The 19,376-nt window shown below is 30.1% G+C and overlaps 2 protein-coding genes across 3 annotated transcripts in view; one reads left to right on the top strand and one right to left on the bottom strand.

Moving 5' to 3' along the window:
- The window catches only part of LOC100573274 (venom dipeptidyl peptidase 4), a 27,586-nt gene extending 16,066 nt beyond the window's left edge, over positions 1 to 11,520 (top strand). The window contains exons 11-16 of one of the 2 annotated variants that reach the window (XM_016806359.2): positions 2,618 to 2,825; positions 3,550 to 3,737; positions 5,786 to 5,980; positions 9,141 to 9,301; positions 11,035 to 11,240; positions 11,307 to 11,520. In XM_016806359.2, coding sequence (XP_016661848.1) covers positions 2,618 to 2,825; positions 3,550 to 3,737; positions 5,786 to 5,980; positions 9,141 to 9,301; positions 11,035 to 11,240; positions 11,307 to 11,396 — 1,048 coding nt within the window. In that variant the 3' untranslated portion in view covers positions 11,397 to 11,520. The remainder of the gene's footprint in view (positions 1 to 2,617; positions 2,826 to 3,549; positions 3,738 to 5,785; positions 5,981 to 9,140; positions 9,302 to 11,034; positions 11,241 to 11,306) is intronic. The other variant, XM_016806360.2, reaches the window with a different exon arrangement.
- Positions 11,521 to 16,753: 5,233 nt separating this feature from the next.
- Positions 16,754 to 17,593, bottom strand: LOC100573183. The gene is made up of 3 exons (XM_003246074.4): positions 17,295 to 17,593; positions 17,115 to 17,219; positions 16,754 to 16,935 (listed from the first exon to the last, which is right to left on the bottom strand). The coding sequence occupies exons 1-3, from the start codon at positions 17,550 to 17,552 to the stop codon at positions 16,855 to 16,857; spliced, it is 444 nt and encodes a 147-aa protein (XP_003246122.3). The 5' UTR covers positions 17,553 to 17,593; the 3' UTR covers positions 16,754 to 16,854.
- Positions 17,594 to 19,376: the final 1,783 nt, after the last annotated feature.

Below are 19,376 nucleotides of genomic sequence, written 5' to 3' on the forward strand. Positions count from 1 at the left end.
AAACTTAGAAACTTAATTTTAAGCAATTAAAAAGAATTAAATTAATGTTTTTTTTTAGTAATGAGACAATATTATATTCAGTTGGGTGGTCAGACGATGAACATTTGTTTGCAATGTGGATGAACAGAATTCAAATGAATCTCATCTCGTACATTACCATATTTCTAATAATAAGGCTGAAGTTATGGAAGTGAGCGAAAATAATGCATCGTTTTAAAATGTAATGCGTATAACATATAATTACAAAATTGTATTTGACAGATGATGGAATTTCGACAAAAAAACGGTTGGCTCAATTTTCAACAGTCACTCGTGATTAATCCCCAATACCAGATTGCGTTAATATACCCAACAGAGCAAGACGACGGTGATATGTACAGACATGTTTGCGTGATCTCAAGTGGCAAAATAATGCCAATAACCACTGGTAAATTTGAAGTCGACAAACTCATAAAATGGGACTTTGAATTAAATTATATGTAAGCCCTAATTATAAATACATAGGTACTATATAATAATAATATTTTTTTTATTGATGGAAATTATAAAAAAATAAAAATAGTTGGACAATATGTATACGTAGCAGTTAAGTTAAAAGTAGGTGTCTATATAAGCACACAAATATATAACTATACAGTATACAGAAAATATAGAGTAAAAAATAAAATATAAAAAATACACTACATTTAATAGTTAATACATCTAGGTATAACATGCTATTTAAATTAGTTAAAAGTTAATAATAGTAAGTTGAAATAATAATTTTAAATAGATAATGTTTAATATACCTACATGTTATAGTATTGTAATGTGGGGTTAAACAAGTCTATATTACTATTTGAGTATCCCGCTGACATAATACCGTTTTTAGGAGTATATAACATAATATATTTCATTTATTTAATATATGATAGAATAGAAATGCTTATATTTTACATATAACTATTCAGAAAAAATGTCAAGATTTAGGATCATTATTTTTTTTTTTACAATTATTGTAGGTAGACAAATAACAAAAATGCTTGATAAATAAAATATATTTGTTTTTTTCCGAATTTCTCAGTAGTTTTTTTACGTTCAAAGAAACCAATAAGAAAATCACAGGCTCCAATTTGCCAATAGCAATCAGATAGGTACCACCCACCTACACTTTCCAATAAATTGGCGAATAAAAGTTACTTGGAACTTTTGAAACAATTGAAACACTCCTTTTACCAGAAAAATAATAACACAAAAACACAAAAAAGAAAATTTCATTATAATAAAAGAACATTTTTCCTTTTTTATGCGTTATCGTGATTCATAATGTTATAAATAAATTATAGCTGTCCCGCCCGACGTTGTCCAGGCCAAAGATTTGTATTTTAATAAATATATTTCTACAAAATGTATATACCATATTTCTTCTAATTCTAATATTAATATAATATGTAACGAATTGCAACCATTTAGATTAACAAAAAAATTTATTTTTTCGTATGCTAAAAAAAATTATATGTGAGCTACTCTTTACCTGTATACATTCTAAAGGCTATATGAGTTGAAAAATCAAGCTCTATACACCCTCCAATTTTAAATTTCCTATATTTCTCTTATAACCAATAGCAACCATTTATAAACAAAAATTTATATCGTAAATATCAAAATACCTGTTTGAGCATCTCTCCGGGATGAACCAACTGGGTCTAATTGTGAATCTAAATCATTCAGGGACTCACTCAAAAACACACAAAAAATGTCCAGTGGCTTAGGAGAAGTTTAATGACATACAGACAAACATTTATTTTTATATATATAGACATGGATTGTCATTATTTTCGGCCACCCAATTAATTTCACCAAAGAAAATTATTATACATTAAAACCTTCCCCGTGGCTCGACCGATTTATTAGTGAAGACCGTATTAAAAATAAGTAGAGTACTTTTCGAGATATACTCGTACATAAAAAAAGGGGCAGTGTTTTTCTACTATATTTTGCATGTTATATACATATAAACCTTTCTCTTGAATCACTTTATCAATTAAAAACTACCGCATAAAAATCCATTGCGTAGCTTTAAAGATCTAAGCATACAGACAGACAGCCGCGGGACATTATTAAGATTAAGATTTATTTTTTTTTAACTTGAATATTTTTTATTTGTTTGTTTCTATACCAACCATTAATGAACAAAAATGTCTATCGTACATCTCAAAATTCCTGTCTGAGCACCTCCTTTGGGTGCTTGTTAAATAATATATATAATCCTTCCTTTTGAATCACTCTATCAATTAAAAAAAAACCGAACCCAAATCTGTTGCGTAGTTTTAAGATCTAAGCATACAGCGAGAAAAAGAGACTTTGTTTTATAATATGTTAAGATATATTATATTATCTTAACATATTATACCTATCTCATATAACTTTGCAACCATCGAAGTTTGAAGCCAACGATGATTATTAAAATCATATATTATTACATTTTATTAAACGATATACCTAATAATTATTTTTACCTAGGTTATATTGGTATAAATTGATAATAATCGTTTTTCTTTTTTAAATTTATCCTTAAATTTTTTTGGACAAACCATTTGTCGTATAATAATATTATCTGCTGTGATAATTTTTCCAGATATTATTTATCCAACATAGAGCACAGTTCCGAAGTACAACACGTGTACAGAGTGCTTATAGATTTGAATCAAAAGCCGACCAAACCAGAATGTTTAACCTGTAACACGGGATGCACTTTCAGCAAAGCATTGCTCAGTGAAAAAAATACTTATTACGCACACATATGTACGGGGCCAAACATACCTTACGTGAACATAATGAAAACTGTATGCACTTGTATGATTATTAGCTAATTCTGTCTTAATCATAATATAGTGTAGATATAATACACATATATAGTTTGTGGACTAAGAAATAGTTTTTTTACAATAATTATAGTTAAATGTTATAGTTCAGTAATTTACTCTCGTTTACCACAATAATTGACTTTCAGATAGGTACCTACATATTATGCTGATTAGTATAAAATATATTAAATAGGTACATGACGTGCGCGAGTTTTATTTAAAATATAACAAATATATCTTGGGAATAAAATAAAATAATATGTTTATCGATTAACATTAAGCCATGATATCGTAATATATATTGTGATGTTCAAATAGATTTTAATGTTTTAATTTTAACCGAAAAATTACATTATTTTATTTAATTCAGTTTAGGTATCTATAATAATTATTATAAATTATCATAAAAGAATCATTATTTTAATTAAATAGAAAAGTAATAAATTAATAAAAAAATATAAATTAAATAAATAACCAAAACAAAATGTAACCATGAGTTTATGCTTAAAAAATAATGAAAATAAATTTGACAATGTAAAATTAAGTATTAACTTATATATTATCCAAATAACTAAAATAATATTAGGCCACTTTATAATATACTTAATATACATAATATATTTGCAGTTTAGTCAATAGTTTTTATCTTTAATATTTATTTACCATTCTACCAATATAAAAATATGTATTTTTGTAATTCAAGAATGGAGATCATATTACTGCTTGGGAAACAAATAAAAAACTGACTACAGAATTAAAAAATGTCGCTTTACCTCGTGTGACATTTTTTAACGTTCCACTTACTGATGGCTGTGAAGCTCGTGTCAAATTGTTAATTCCACCGACAGTTGATACTTCATCGGGCAATAAATATCCGTTATTAATTTACACGTAAGTAGGTATTAATGTATTATATTATAAAAATATGTGTTAAAACAAAAGTTAAATTAACAATGCTGTTGAAAGATAACTATGAAATTTAGTATTTACTATAATAACTAATATGACCGTTACATTGTTACAACGTTTCTTTATACAGTATTTGAGAATTTTACTTTATACGTTTCAATCAGTGGCGTATATACGAATTATATTCACTATGGGCCGATTTATCAGTCATCACTTAGACAAGCATAGCACGACTAACATGGCCATAATTATACATTTTTTAGGGTGGTTATAATTATGACATTTAAATATATACAGTACAAATATAAATTGCGCAATTTAATTTTATAATTCCTATGTAAAATTAATTTTTTGGTTCTTTTTTTAAAAATAATGACAGTGTAATTTATATATTTTTATGTTATCTTACTATGAATTTAACATCAAAGTCAATAAGTCATCAAAGCAAGTACTGACAATATAACATTTCCTTGTTGATTCCTTAAAAACGATTTTAATCAACCGGCTAACTTAATCATGGTGAAAAACTGTAAACAGTGCAAATATACATGCAATGGTTTGATTGAACCTGCAATTTCACTATGGGCCCTGGCCTAGGGGGTCACCCCCCTAAATACGCCACTGGTTTCAATAAATGTCTCGAATCAGTGTGTTAATTACAACCTAACTGCTATGCACCTGACTACTAGACTACCTTTGAGTACTTTAAAATTATTATCACCTATACACGATCTATGTAGGTAGTCAATGTTATAAAAGTTGTAATTTCTGTTTAATAAGAGTATACAATTGCATACTAAACCAACAGTGGTGGCTCTAGAGACATATAGCTGTCTAGGGAGAAAGTCATAATTTTCAGAAAATGTCGATATTATAATATGATTTTTTCTTGTAATTTTGTTTTTAAGAGTATACAATTGTTTAGAAATACTGATTGGGGGGGGGGGGTGGCTCCGCCCTAGGCCCTAGCTCCCCTTCGAATCCATCCCTATAAACTCGAGAAATTCTATATGTAGGTACCTATTTATACGATAAATATAAATATAAATTTACCCAAATTATATGTGCTTAATATCTCACCCAGATGATATTATATACTCTACTTAGCCACTCAGGTAAATGTTGGGTTATTCGCCCAAACGAATGCCGCAACGAATGCGAATAATATTTATTTCATGTAGCACAACTTTGGATACTTAAAATAAACAAAATAAAAACATACAGTTATGAACACTTTGATTAATTAATTTTAAAATAATATGATAAAAATAAATGTAGATTGTACAATGTACATAATATAAAAGTATCTTATAGTATCATCATGGTGCTACCTCATATTATTATATTACATATACCTTTATATATAATCATATTATTATATTATCTCAAACAGTATCGGACAGAGCAATGCATTGATTAGGTCGATAGATAAATATGTTTATAGCTGGCGATAGTATTAACAAATTGGTGTATCGTATAATATGAATACTTAAAAAAAGATATAAACTGTATAGTGTGTATAATAAATAATAATATATTGATTGACTGTCTCTATTTGAACTGGAATAAATATTACATTGATAATATCTATTAAAAAGTAAAAACCATCGAACATTATAATATTACGAACCGTTATCTTTAAGTATAACATTAAAATGTGATAAATTATGTACCATTATTAAGTGATGCATCTGAACCATCTAGATTATTGGGTGATTAGTTCAATAAGTATAACCTCTGAGTGAATTTGTACTTAAGTCTTTAATGTAAACACTTTTGGACTACTTCGAGTTCGTGGTTTATACTAATTTCATTATACTCTGTTCGTAATTTATGGGTTGGTGTATGTAATTTAAGACTAATCAGTAATCACTTACCACTTACCAGGTTCCATACTTCCATCCTGTATAGTGTATTATAGGAGATATACCTACTTGTATTATAGAAGTATCATTTTAAATTATATTTAAAATCATCAGACGCATTAAAAAATTAAAAATAATTTATTACAATATTTATTATTGATATAGTTATGGCGGCCCAACGTTTAATATAGCATTGGACGAATTCAACTTAGATCTGAACATGTATTTAAGTATAAACCATGACATTGTTGTGGCTGAAGTTGATGGTCGTGGCACAGGACGAAGAGGTAGTAATACACTATTCGCAAATTATAAGAAATTGGGTACAGTTGAAATCTATGATCAAATGACTATCGCAAAGTAAGTAAAATATCATCTATAAAATGCTTCCATTTTGAAACTATAGACTTTATGCATAGATATATCCATACAGGTATGACCTAATCTAACAGTAAATTGATTTATTTTTTAAATTTATGATAGGTAGTTATAATGATTTAATTTCGTTACCGGGTTTCAATTATTTGAATAAAAACACTAAATTGTTCGATGTTTTTAATAAATACATTTTTTGGTCAAAATACTTTATTTTCGTGTATGGTATATATATATTATGATTAATGAATGGCAAAATGTAAAGATGATAAAACAAAAATACCAACTAAGATTTTGAAGAAATAGGTACACCATAATAAATTATAATATAATATAGCTCAAAAGCTATGTCTAAGAATATATAATGTCCACTTGTGTTAAAAATGATTCAACTTCAACATTAAGAGTGGTTTCTAGTAGAAATAGCATCTAATTTTCAAAATAATTGGGAAACTTATAGATATGATAATATTTTGAGCTATTTACAAATATTTGAAGTTTATTTTCGATTTGTAATGATACCTATTATTTTTTTTCAAGTTCAAAAGCTTGAAATAAAATAAAAGGTTCCTCATAAGTTGTTATTTACAAAATAAAATTAACGTAATTCCATTCCATCCCATAGTCTCATACAGTAGAGTATTTAGTATTTTTTGTAGGGGGCGGATGAGAAGAATTTTAGCTTACAGATCACGATGTAATAATTATAATATAATAATACACATGTATTAAAGAGCCATGGCGGCGGATTTGTGCTCATATTCGTCTCCATAAATACGCCCCTGGACCCATATGAAAACCATTTTAAATCATTATTTCTGTCTATGAAAATATAAATATTTTCTAAAACTATTAATCAACAATAGCCAGTGTTCTTATTAGATAAGTATTTTTTTATCTAGATAAAGATAAAGATAATAAAACTCAAATGTATCTAGATAGAGATAAATGATAACTTAATTCATATTTATTTAGATAATGATAAAGATAAATACTTTTTTATCTAGATAAAAAAAAAGATACAATTATTTTTTAAATGGTTATAAATTTTAGTATATTTTAGTTGAGCACTAGAAACATAATAATTATAATGATATAAATAAAAATAATTACATTATTTATAAACCATAAACTTTGTTTGAGAATCTGTATAAATATTTAAAAATTTAGTACAATTTCGCGATTTTTATCAATAAAAAATGTATCTAGATGAATTTATTTAGATTAGTAAAAAAATTATCTAAGATGAACGTTTAGATACCTTGTAACTATTTATCTAGATAAGATAAAAGATGTACAAATAATTATCTAGATATTCATCTAGATAAATTTATCTAGATAAGTCCAAACACTGACAATAGCGTACCGTAGTTTTTAAGATTTTGTAAAAAAGCTAAATTCATCCTCGATATTTAGGTAATTGAGATCTTTATACTTTGGAAGGTTGTTATGAGGTGATAACCACAAAAAAGTTAATAAGTTACCTTAATAAAAAACATATTTACAAAACTAAAACTGATATAAGTAGGTATATCGTACATCGATCATTAGGTAGATATTTAAATTGTTCAGCTCCTAAAAGGGAGTCTTTCTGGGGTAGTCACTTCAGTCGCCCCCTTAATGCCTAATTGTATCATAACTTGTTAAGAGGAAATTATACCGATCATTTTCAGAGGTAAAAATATGTGTCCACGTAAAACAAACAAAATTCCACGAACAAGTGTTTTTAGAGTTAATACATGACATTAATTTATATGCATTTTTCGAAAATGTTGATGTATCTAAATCAAAATTCGAACAAGTAGTTTTTGAGTTATTTAACTTTGTGTACTTAAGTCATCGCAAGCCCACGATAGGTTTAGAAGATATAGACGCTATGATGATTTAGAAACTTGTGTTTTTATTATTTATATATCAACATATTATTATAATTATTTGTCAAAATATCTTAGTAGAAAAATCTCGAATCCAATATATCATAATAATCTGTTTTATATTTTTGTAATACTAGTTTTAAGAATACTTTTATCTTTTGTATATCTATATACATATTAACACATTAGAAACTACTTGTTAAAATGTCGATTTAGATAAATCAGAATTAAAAAAATTATCAACTTAATAATTTACAGTAGGTACCTACCTATAGGTTACAAAGGTTTGTTCTCATATGAAAAAAAAAAAAACAGCTTGCATCTCCACATGGCACAGTATGTTCCTTAAAATATTGTATGAACTATCTAAATAATACAAAACATGGTCTTAATATACTTAAATTTGAAAAAGTTCTTTATTTATGAAAAAAATGAGGGTTAGTCTGGTTGGTGAATCACTTTATTTGTATATAATTGTAAACTTAAATGTATGCGTGACTATAGGCGTTTGAATTTGGAGGGCTTGAGTTATGCATACGCCACCGTATCATAAGGAGTGTGCGGTTTGTAATAAATAATAATATATAAATTGAAGTAAATTATTAATAAATTATATTTTATTATCCGTATTATAATTTATAACATAAGCATACGGAAAAAAGTTTCCAATCCAATTAAAAAATCATTATCTATATACAGTATAATACCGTTACAACGAACTCCTAGGAACTGAATTTTTTTTCTTTATAACGGAAATTTCGTTGTAACGGCTTTCAAAAAGCGTTTTAGGTAGGGAACTTCTATGACTTTCGTTATAACGAGATTTTTCGTTGTATCGGTATTCGTTGTAACAGGAATTTACTATAATATATTCATTAATACAATATGAATTATCTGTATAATATTAATAATAATATATTTGTTTGAACTATTGCATACCTACTGCAATACTACCTAGTACCTACATAGCTATATGGCACAAGCGTTTAAATTTATTATTAGTTGATTATATTTTCAATTTACGTGCCACGAAATAATCGATTAAATATTTATGCTCCTTTAATGTGTTTGAATTAACTGTAGTCATCTAATTATCATATCACAAAGCGTTTATGCATATCTACTATGAATATTGTATCTGTAAATTGTGTTTATTAACAGCTTTTGATTTTTATTAATATAGAAGTAATATAGATCGACTTATATATTATGTTATATTGATAAGCACTTCTATTATTAAACTATTGCTAGTTAATAAATATACTCAACAGATTTCTATCAAGCAATATGTCGTTTGTTGACAAAAACAAAGTCGGTATTTGGGGATGGAGTTATGGTGGCTACATGGCCGGTATGGCTTTAGCCAAGGATGTCGAGGATGTATTTAAATGCGCATTGTCCGTATCACCTATCACGGACTGGATATATTATGGTTTTGTATAAATTAATTTCCTTTTATCTTTTATTATTATTTTAGATTCTGAGCGGAGCGAGGAAGCTAGTGGTTTTACAATAGTGTTTATTTTTATTTTTTATTTTTTTTTTAAATCCTGTATACGAAATTTCTACCAGAAGGTGTGCTTTCTTTTCAACATATAGTATTTTATCTTTTATCAAATTGGATAAAGATGGTACTTTAGAGAGGTCATTTTTCGATTCTATCAATAGTAATTTAACGCCACGGGAAAAACCACAGAAATATTACGAAAAACCGCTAAAAATGGGATTTTAATTTCTAACGCTTTGTTTATTACCATAGAAATGAATAAAACATAATAATATTATATTAACTTTTTTTTTAATATTATATTATATTTTATTTTAATCAATATTAATTCAACTTACATGATATATAATAATTAATAACAATATCAAATATCCACACTGAAAAACCGTCTCCGCTCAGAATCTTTTTTCTTATACAATGATATCATATCATTGAATTCAAGTTTAATACAATCCATTACATAATGACCCACTTGTAACCTACTGTACAGCAGAGTGACATCCACTTACCCACTTTTTATTATTATAGTTTCCGGTCCATCTGTTATTTTATTACCTATATTAGACTAGGTAAAATAGCTCAGCAGTCAGACTTTTTAAATTAACCTATGTCATTCAGGGATAATGGAGCATTTTAATGATGAAAGAATTTTTGAATTCGGTCCAGTAGTTTTTTAGTTTGTTCGTTACAGACATCCAAACCTTTCCTCTTTATAATATTAGTAGGTATAGATAAAGACTTATAGGTTATCGATGATTTATTTTCTATGACTGCGTTATAACTGCATGTGGGTAGGATTTAAGAAACAAAAAAAAATTATACTTAAGTTCAGCTTTCCGTTAGTCATAATTTATGATTAATAGAGTTGGTCGAAGGTGAGATAAGATTTGTTTACCTGGGTTTGCAGTGTTTGCTACGTAACATATAGGGTGGTAATGGTACAGGGGCGTGCTCAGAAAATTTATGTGAGGGGGGGGGGGGGTTCAAGTAAAATTGAAGAAGCTAGTCTTTTACCTAACGACCATTTTTTTTTTTTTTTAATCAACAACAAATTCAATTTATTATAGATTATATGTAGTTCAGCTTTAAGCTTTTAACTGTTAGCTTATCAGTATCGAGGTAAAATTCAACAAGTTCATCAAAGTTTTCTGAATAAGTTCCAGAAAATAAACACTGAAAGCCTAAAAAACAAATTTATATTTTGAGTACCTATTAAATATATATTAAAAGTATCGGCAACTGCGGGGCAGTGTACATATTCGAAATTGGAAGCATTTAACTATAAAATACGAATTGGGAAATTGTATGATAATATAATTCGACAAGTACATTGTACTTGTCGAATTAGTACAAGTAGCATTGTTTTGTAATAAAAAATAAAAATTATACGGTCAATGGGGGAGGGGGGCTTGAACCCCATGACCCTCCCCCCCGTGATCATGCCCCTGTAATGGTATAAGGCTTATTAGTTATTTTAAGGTAAAATTAATATTAAATACGTTTTACCTATACCTCTATAATATATATACTTGCTGACGAACCTATGACGATATTAGATAATTAAAATAACTATAAAGTGCGTGCACAGAGTAGATAACAAATGCCTTTAACCAATGGACCAATGTTATATTTTAATCTTTATTTAAACTAACTTTCAGACTCAATGTTCACCGAACGACTTATGGATACGTACAACCAAAATGTTGAGAGTTATCGAAATGCTAGTTTCATAGAAAATTCTGACGGTTTACATAACAAAAAATATATGGTTATTCATGGACTTGCTGACCTTAATGTTCATTTTCAACACTCCGTAATGTTATCCAAAGAACTACAACATAATGCTATAACATTTCATCAGCAAGTATGTGTTTTAAATGTCTATACTCATAGGACGAATTCTAACAGAAATATTAATTTAATATTTTAGTTTTATCCAGACGAAACTCATAAATTGTTAAACGTGAGAAATCATCTTTATCGTACAATTATTTTATTTATTTTAAGATTTTTAATATAAAGTGTAATTTGATGGAACAATATCCCCAAAACTTGTCGTATTATATGAAAATAATGTTATTTAATTATGTTCGATGTACGTAAGTTTTTAATGTTATGGAGTATCAAGTTTTAAATTGTTAATAAAATTATTCTATTTTTAAATTGTTTTTATATATATATATATTATAACATATTAATATCTAATAAGAGCTTTTAAGTCTTGTTTTTGGAATTTACAACACATTCAAAAGAGTTCTACCAAATATATCCTAAAACTGAATTGCAAAAAGCCCAAGGAATAAAAACCCACAGAAAATGTACGACATAAACGGTCCTTTTCAGGACCACAAACAACCAATAACCACATTCAACAAATATAAGACACAACAAAGTTTCAACGGTATGACGAGAAAAAACCTCAGCGTGCTAATGACAACCATTAAGCAACGGTGTGATGATGGCTCGTCATACTAACACCTTACAACCAATCAGCAACAGCTATAGTGATCCAAATGGGTATATATACCATTACATTTCCAAAACTTAGTCTATGACTATAAGCGACTCTCCCATAACAATAGCAACCCTCCAGTAGCCAAGAAGAGAACTGTGCAAATAATTCAAACAAGTATTACTGCGTAAATATCCTAAACAGAAAATCAACATGGTGACTCTCTCAGAAATTGATAACGAGGTCTTATTAATTACCTCAACCATCCAATCAGCAATTTTGGAATGTTCATACTCTACGAACCAAACCCAGGTCTCCGAGCCACTCCCAACCAAGATTTTACAAGAGATTACCATCAAACGGAACCTAAGGAAGGACTGGCAACGTACAAGGGATCCGGCAGTCAAGTCTATGCTAAATTCCCAAATCACGTACGTCAGAACCCTCCTAAAGGAACACCACCAATTAACATGGGACAAATTCACAAGCACCCTCAACTTCCAAGACCGTTCACTTTATAAACTAAATCGTCGCCTACTCCACAAAAAACCAGCAATTGCTCCATTGAAGTCTATCAATGGCCAAAAAATGTATGACACCAAATCCAAACTAGAACTATTTGCTGATACAATGAAAGAGCAGTTCACTCCTAATCAGGGGATTAACTAATCTAACCTCTCAGAAGTCACACACTCAATTGAAGAGCTCAATAGAAGTACAACCAAATCAACTCTGTTCACTTCCCCCAAGGAAGTATGGGAAATAATAAAAAACCTACCATCCAGCAAAGCTCCAGGCTGCGATAACATACCGAATACTGCACTCAAACACCTACCTGCTTCTGCTATTGTTAGCTTAAATAATATTTTCACCGCATTCCTTACGCATTCCAATTTTCCCAAACCCTGGAAAAATGCTACAATAGTTATGATTCCCAAACCATCACAGTTTACCAAATAACTATCGGTCAATATCATTACTTACTACAATGTCCAAAGTATTCGAGAAAGTGCTTCAAAACCTCCTCATGAAACACATCAAGCCTAGAGCAGAGCAACACGCGTTCAGACATGGGCATTCAACGACAACCCAACTTTCCAAACTCATCGACGATCCGGTAATCAATACTAACAACCACAGACACACCGTAGCCATATTCCTAGACATGGAAAAATCCTTTGACAGAGTTTGGCACGATGGACTAATTCACAAACTTCAGACAATGTAAACAGCCCCTTCATTCCTCTAGTAAAAATCATATAATCCTTTTTGTCAGACCGGACCTTCAAAATCAAAATCTCTGACCATACATCTACAGAAAAAAGAATAGAAGCAGGTGTCCCACAAGGCTCATGTCTCTCCCCCCTTCTATACATCCATTATATAAACGATCTCCCGGCCACACCATATGTGTCCACGTCTCTATTCGCTGGCGACACGATGTTTTATTCCAGCAACACTTCAAAGAATATAGCAATAATCCGTTTATAAAGACAGGTCACAACAGCAACTGACTGGATTTTAAAATGTCGCCTAAAACTAAACACCCAGAAAACAGTTTCAGTACTCTTCGGGAGTAGTCAAAATGTGCCCAGATGTCAAATTAAAATACATGACACCCCAATCGTTTGGAAAAATAGGGCTACTTATCTCGGTGTCACCCTTGAACAAAACACTTCGGCTACACCATCACGTTGATTCTTGGGTTCATAAAGCCAAGCAAGCCAGAGCTGCACTGTACCCGATCCTAAACAGTAAATCTCGAATATTGATCCTAACCAGACTCTCCATATACAAAACTTACATCAGACCAATTCTCCTATACGCTGCTACAGCTTGGGGTCCACTCATAAGTGAGTCAAATTGGAGAAGCATTGAGGCGGTTCAAAACGTAGCTATACATATCATCGCTGGTGCCCACTTCCTTACTAGAAACAATGGAATCCTTAATCCACCCATTGTTTCTATTCGCAATGAAGCAGAGAGAGCTACAAAGGTATTCCTTCATCGAAACGCCCAATCAACTTTTACCCACATAAGAGAACTAGGTACATTAACCGCCTCTCAAATCAAGCTACGCCGTCCCCGACCGCTTACAGCAATATAAACCCACCATTATATATTAGACATAAGTAAAAGGCAAACTGCCTGAAACTTCAAAACATAGCTTCGGCTTGCAAACAAATCAAAGCAAAGCAAACTTAGTCAGTCTTTAATTTCATCTCTAACCGTCAACAAGTACCTTTTACAAGAACTTGGAACTGTTACAAGTCGGTTGACCGTAGCCTCGTACTTGTAGAGTTTGAACATAGATTTATTAAATAAAGGAACAAGCATACGTCTTTTTAAGTATAAAGTTTATGAAGTTGAACATATACAGACAATAGCACTGTCAATTCTCCACTCATTGTCTTTCCATCTTTCGGTTCCTTATACCTAATATATAAAGAATACGACGTGATACCTAAGACTGAGAATTATTTTCTACACGAGACGGTCGGTAACATAACCTACCGCACCATATAAACATGATCAATATACTTTTGTAACAGAGCAACCGTCATGACATAAAACGGTCCTTTTCAGGACCACCAATCACAGCACAGTATACATGAATCATACTATTTCGGGGGTTTAGAGACGAATTTAAATCCTCCTCATTTGACGTATGAACCCTGCAAGTACGGCAATGGATAGGGGAGATCATTACAAAGACAACAGTACCTTCCCCATAAACCCAAAAATTGATCAATCAGCGATGTAAACCGTACTGACATTAAACACTGTGCATAGTACATTTAACATCTCTACTCTAACTGCTTCTCCTCTTTCTATCTCACAATGCCTGATACCAGAATTATGTTTTGAAACTCTCGAGGCTTTACTCGGAAGCGTATTGAACTCCTCGATCTAGTTGAAAGGAAAAATGTTACCATAGTCCATAGTCCTGTTAAACAGGACCCACCTGTCTTCTAACCGTAAATTCAAACTTTCAAACTTCATCATATACTCGAAAAATAAACCTCTTTTAGATGGCCGTCCTCGAGCGAGAGGCACAGCAGTCCTAATGAACAAAAAATGTATCCACCATCACATCAAGATCAATATAACATCCATCACAAACACGGGAATTCAATTTAAGATTTCCGGCGAGTAACTTATCCTAGTTGCGATGTACACAAGTCCAATAACCCCCTCTTAACGGTAATCTTGGATAACATCCTAAATTTGGGCCAAAATATTATTATAACAAACGATCTTCATGCCAAAAATCAAGCATGGAATATCAATTCGACCAACATAGCAAGTAGAACTCTATTCAGATACATGGACACTAGATTAGACTTAATAGTTACTGCTCCAAAATCACCAACGCGTCATCCAGCTCAATCAAAGCACCGATTCTCTTGACATTGCCATTATAAAGGCAGGTTGTCTTGGATATCATCTAGAAAATCTCACAAGTGAGCTTTCATCTGAAAATTCACCTGCCCTGCTTGATATACACCTCCACTCTGCACGTGTGCCTTCCCCAAAGCCTCTATATATCACCGAATAGCAAAAATATGAAATAGATATGGAATCCAAGCCCTTACAACTAGCAAAAATAATTCCTGTGCAATCAACATCTTGCAGTTACAAGTGGACATTGCAATTCAGTGGTTTCACCAGTGAAATATTATTATCAATCCACTTAAGACCGCATCAATCATGTTCAATAACAAACAAATTCAAGATGGCGAATGCCTTAAATTTGAAGACACTCTCACAAAATGGTAAAACAAAGTCAAATACGCTGGAGCCACTATAACCCTAAAACCTAAGAGACAAAAACCTAAATTTTTCATCCCTCGTCAAAAATGTTGTCTCCAAAGCAAAAAGTGCAAAGTTCTCTCTTTTCCCTCTATAAATAAACGTAGCTCTTTATCAATCAATTCTAAATTATTCATGTTTAAAATTTTTATCAGACCTATCATAACTTACGCAGGGCTTGCATGGAGAGCCAACATATCAAAATCCAGTTGGTCAAAACTCGAGGCACTACCAGTGTCGCAACAACCGCAGAGGCAGCCGGGGCAATGCCCCTGTAAAGGACCGCTGCTAATCGTTGGCTCAGGGGGCCCCGACGGCGCCCCGCATCTATTTTAAAATTTTTAAATAATTGCATTATGATTTCATATTTAAATGAAACAAAACATTTAAATAAAAATATTTATTTTTATAATTTATTGTACTATCTAGTTTGTTGTATTAGAACGGGGCCTCTCTTTTTATTGTTTTATTGTTATTGAGTTACTTTCATGAGAAAAGGAAAGCTTTTATGGAAATCTTTAATTAATATTTATGATAAAAAAAATAACACTAAATGTGTAGTTATATTACAATACACTGGGCCTTCACATTATATTTTTAGGCTTTTTTAAAAAAAAAATCACCACCATTATTTATTTTTTTATAGGTAACCTATTAAAAAATATTATATACATAGACCTTAGCGCCCCATACATTGACTTTGCCCTGGGCCCCAAGAATCCTAATTGCAGCACTGGGCACTATAGTCTACTACTCTCCACCAAATCAAAGGATCATCAGATCTCTTCGTTAAAAACATGACACTAGATTCCATAGAACAAAATAAATCCTCTCTCATTCAGAAAATACAAAAATTTAAGCTTTAATAATTACTCGGACACCAAGTGCGCACGCCTATAGGGCGGACCTAATTTGTTTTCCAGAGAGGGTAGTACTAATTTTTAGATTATGAAGCATTATACAATATTAAATTTAATATTATATTCTTAATTTTCTTTAAATAGTATGAAAAAAATTATTGTGCCTAGGTCCTTGGAATTATTATATTGTCAAATATATATACAATATAATCCATGTAGCTATATAAGTTACATTTATTTTATATAGAACACAGAGAAAAATTAATATATAATATGTCGCATATTATGTGTAAATGTTGTTATGTTTAACTTTAATGATTTTCATAATTGATTCATAATTTTTTTTTATCTTTTTAACACAGAATATCCGGCTCGGCTTTAATGTGTTTCGACATTTCCATGTACAAGATGTCCCAATCCTCTGGTTCCAAATCCTATACAAAAAGAAAAAATAATCCCATGTGTATTTTTATAATTTTAAACCAGTATGTCGTTGATTTCTTATCAAATCAATTATGGTAGCAACCAGAGTTGCATCAGAAAAAATTCTTTTAGTTCGCTATTTTTTAATCGATTTCATATTAGATTTTAATTAAATAGGTATATTACTAACAAAAACACTTTTTTCAAGAATACTATCAAAATTTTCTAATTTCACGATCGGCTCATCGCTTGGAAGTGTGTTGTTTATTTTATTCGAGTTTTGTCCATTTGTAATCTACAACAAGTATAGTATAAAAACAAAATATAACAATCCCTGTATGGTATATGTTTGAAGGTTTTTTAAAATTACTTTCTGTGCTCTACATTTATATTCGTATAGACTTTTGGCTTTATCCTTATTTGTATCTTTTACAGATACTGTCACTATTGAATTATGTTTCTGATTAATAAGTTCCAACTCGTCATTTGACTTAGAACTTGATATTTCAGTTTGATAGGCCAATTGATTACTTGCAAAAAAATTAAAGAAAATAAATGTATACAAATTATATAAACATTTAAAAAACGAAATTAGTTTTTTTATAATTTTAAACATATTTTTTTTCATCGAAATTAGTCAGACAATTATGAATAGTATGAAAAATAATACTGTAGCATATTTAGAAAGTTATTATTTTTAGTTGTTATTATAAATCAGTTGCATGGCAATTGCTTAAGTTGATTTTTTGTACACATAGTATAACAGAAAGGCCTAAAAAATAAATGTAAAAATTGATACTAGTTAAAGACAATTATTGTTAAACATAATAATATGACAAAAATTATGAAAATGATATGGATAAATATGATCAAATATACTTGTGTCAGAAAATTCTCAAAGTTAATATTTTGAAAAAAATTATTACGTTTCAAATACATTTTCTTCTAAAAACATTGATATTTTTTAAGAATTGTAAAAAATAAACTACTTGATTGAGCTCCCTCCCAAATAGCCCATTCACCCTCAAAAAAATATACAGTTTTCTAGTTATTTGATATCGAAACCCCCGCTCACATTGATGTTAAAAATGTTAACCCCCCCCCCACCCTGAAAATTTTAATGAATTTCTGCCTAAATTAATTGCTTAAGTTTTTGTCTAACCTTGGTTTTACTATTTTAATTTTAATTTAAAAATTAGTAATAAAAAGCATGATAAAATATATAAAATAGGTATCATCATGTAAGCAAAGTTTTTGATACGTATTCTCCGATCTTTGCTTCACCACTTCTTATTGGCTGTCGATCATATACCAGGTGATTCTTTTATCAAAAAACACGCATTATTTCAAAAAGAGTAAGTTTTTTTGAAAATATTTTTTTACATACTTTCAAGTCACTTATAAAACAACGTTTTTCTTAAAAAATTATATTTTTAAATATTTTTTATCCTTATAATTTTATAAGTTTTTTACTTTTTTGAATGACAACATCGGGTTTTAATTTTTGAAGTGAAACTTCTTTACAGAGGGTACAAAAAAAATAAACAACGGTCGGGCACGGTCGGCATAACGGTCGGCCGTCACGAGCCGCCGAACGGACCAGCTGTGCATCGGTTAACCGGTACCATAGAAACGTAGTTTATTATTTTTGTAGTACCTATGTAATAACAACTAATTATATTAATTAGATTTTTTCATATAATATATAAATTCTGTGTTTCTATGTTTTCTATGTTATCTATGTTATCGGTATTATATTTGTGAATTATTATTACAACAAAAAAGATTGTGATTTTATTTAACTTAAAGTTTGGTCAATAGACAAAGTGTATTTTTTTTTATTTTATTAAAGTACCTCATATCAGTTGCATGACTGAAAGAAGTTTCACTTCATCCCCGCGTACTTGTTACACGCTCGACTTTTTTTTTATTCCAAAGCAGAAGATTTTTCTTAATATTTTGATACATGAAAATCGAATTTGGGACGAGTAGTTTATGAGTTATAAATATTCAAAGTTTAGATGAGCGGAGTGCAGTGGTACTGGGTTACCCCGCGAAAAGTTTATCCACTTCTCCGCTCATCTAAACTTTCATCTAAACAAAATATTTTTTTTTTTTTTTTCTTATTAATTTTTAAGCGTAATACACAATCTGTATCGACTAGACACAATAAGCATATATGATGAGAGTTACAAAGATTGACATGGAAATTTGATGAAAGAAGCCACCCATCGATGGCACTTTCTATGAGTTTTATTAATTTAAGCTTATCTTAAGAGATCACGACACCACTTACGCTTCAGGCGTCTGGGGGGATTACCAGGTATGGAGAGAGAAGATAAGTTTTTATGAGATCATTCGGGTGGTTATTTAGTTTGGAATGGAATCTTTTGTAAAATATTTTGGCTTCGTCGTTAATTGATTTGAGTTTGGTATCAGTATGAAGGGTGTG

The sequence above is a fragment of the Acyrthosiphon pisum genome, chromosome X (assembly GCF_005508785.2).
Source record: "Acyrthosiphon pisum isolate AL4f chromosome X, pea_aphid_22Mar2018_4r6ur, whole genome shotgun sequence".
NCBI lineage: Eukaryota > Metazoa > Arthropoda > Insecta > Hemiptera > Aphididae > Acyrthosiphon > Acyrthosiphon pisum.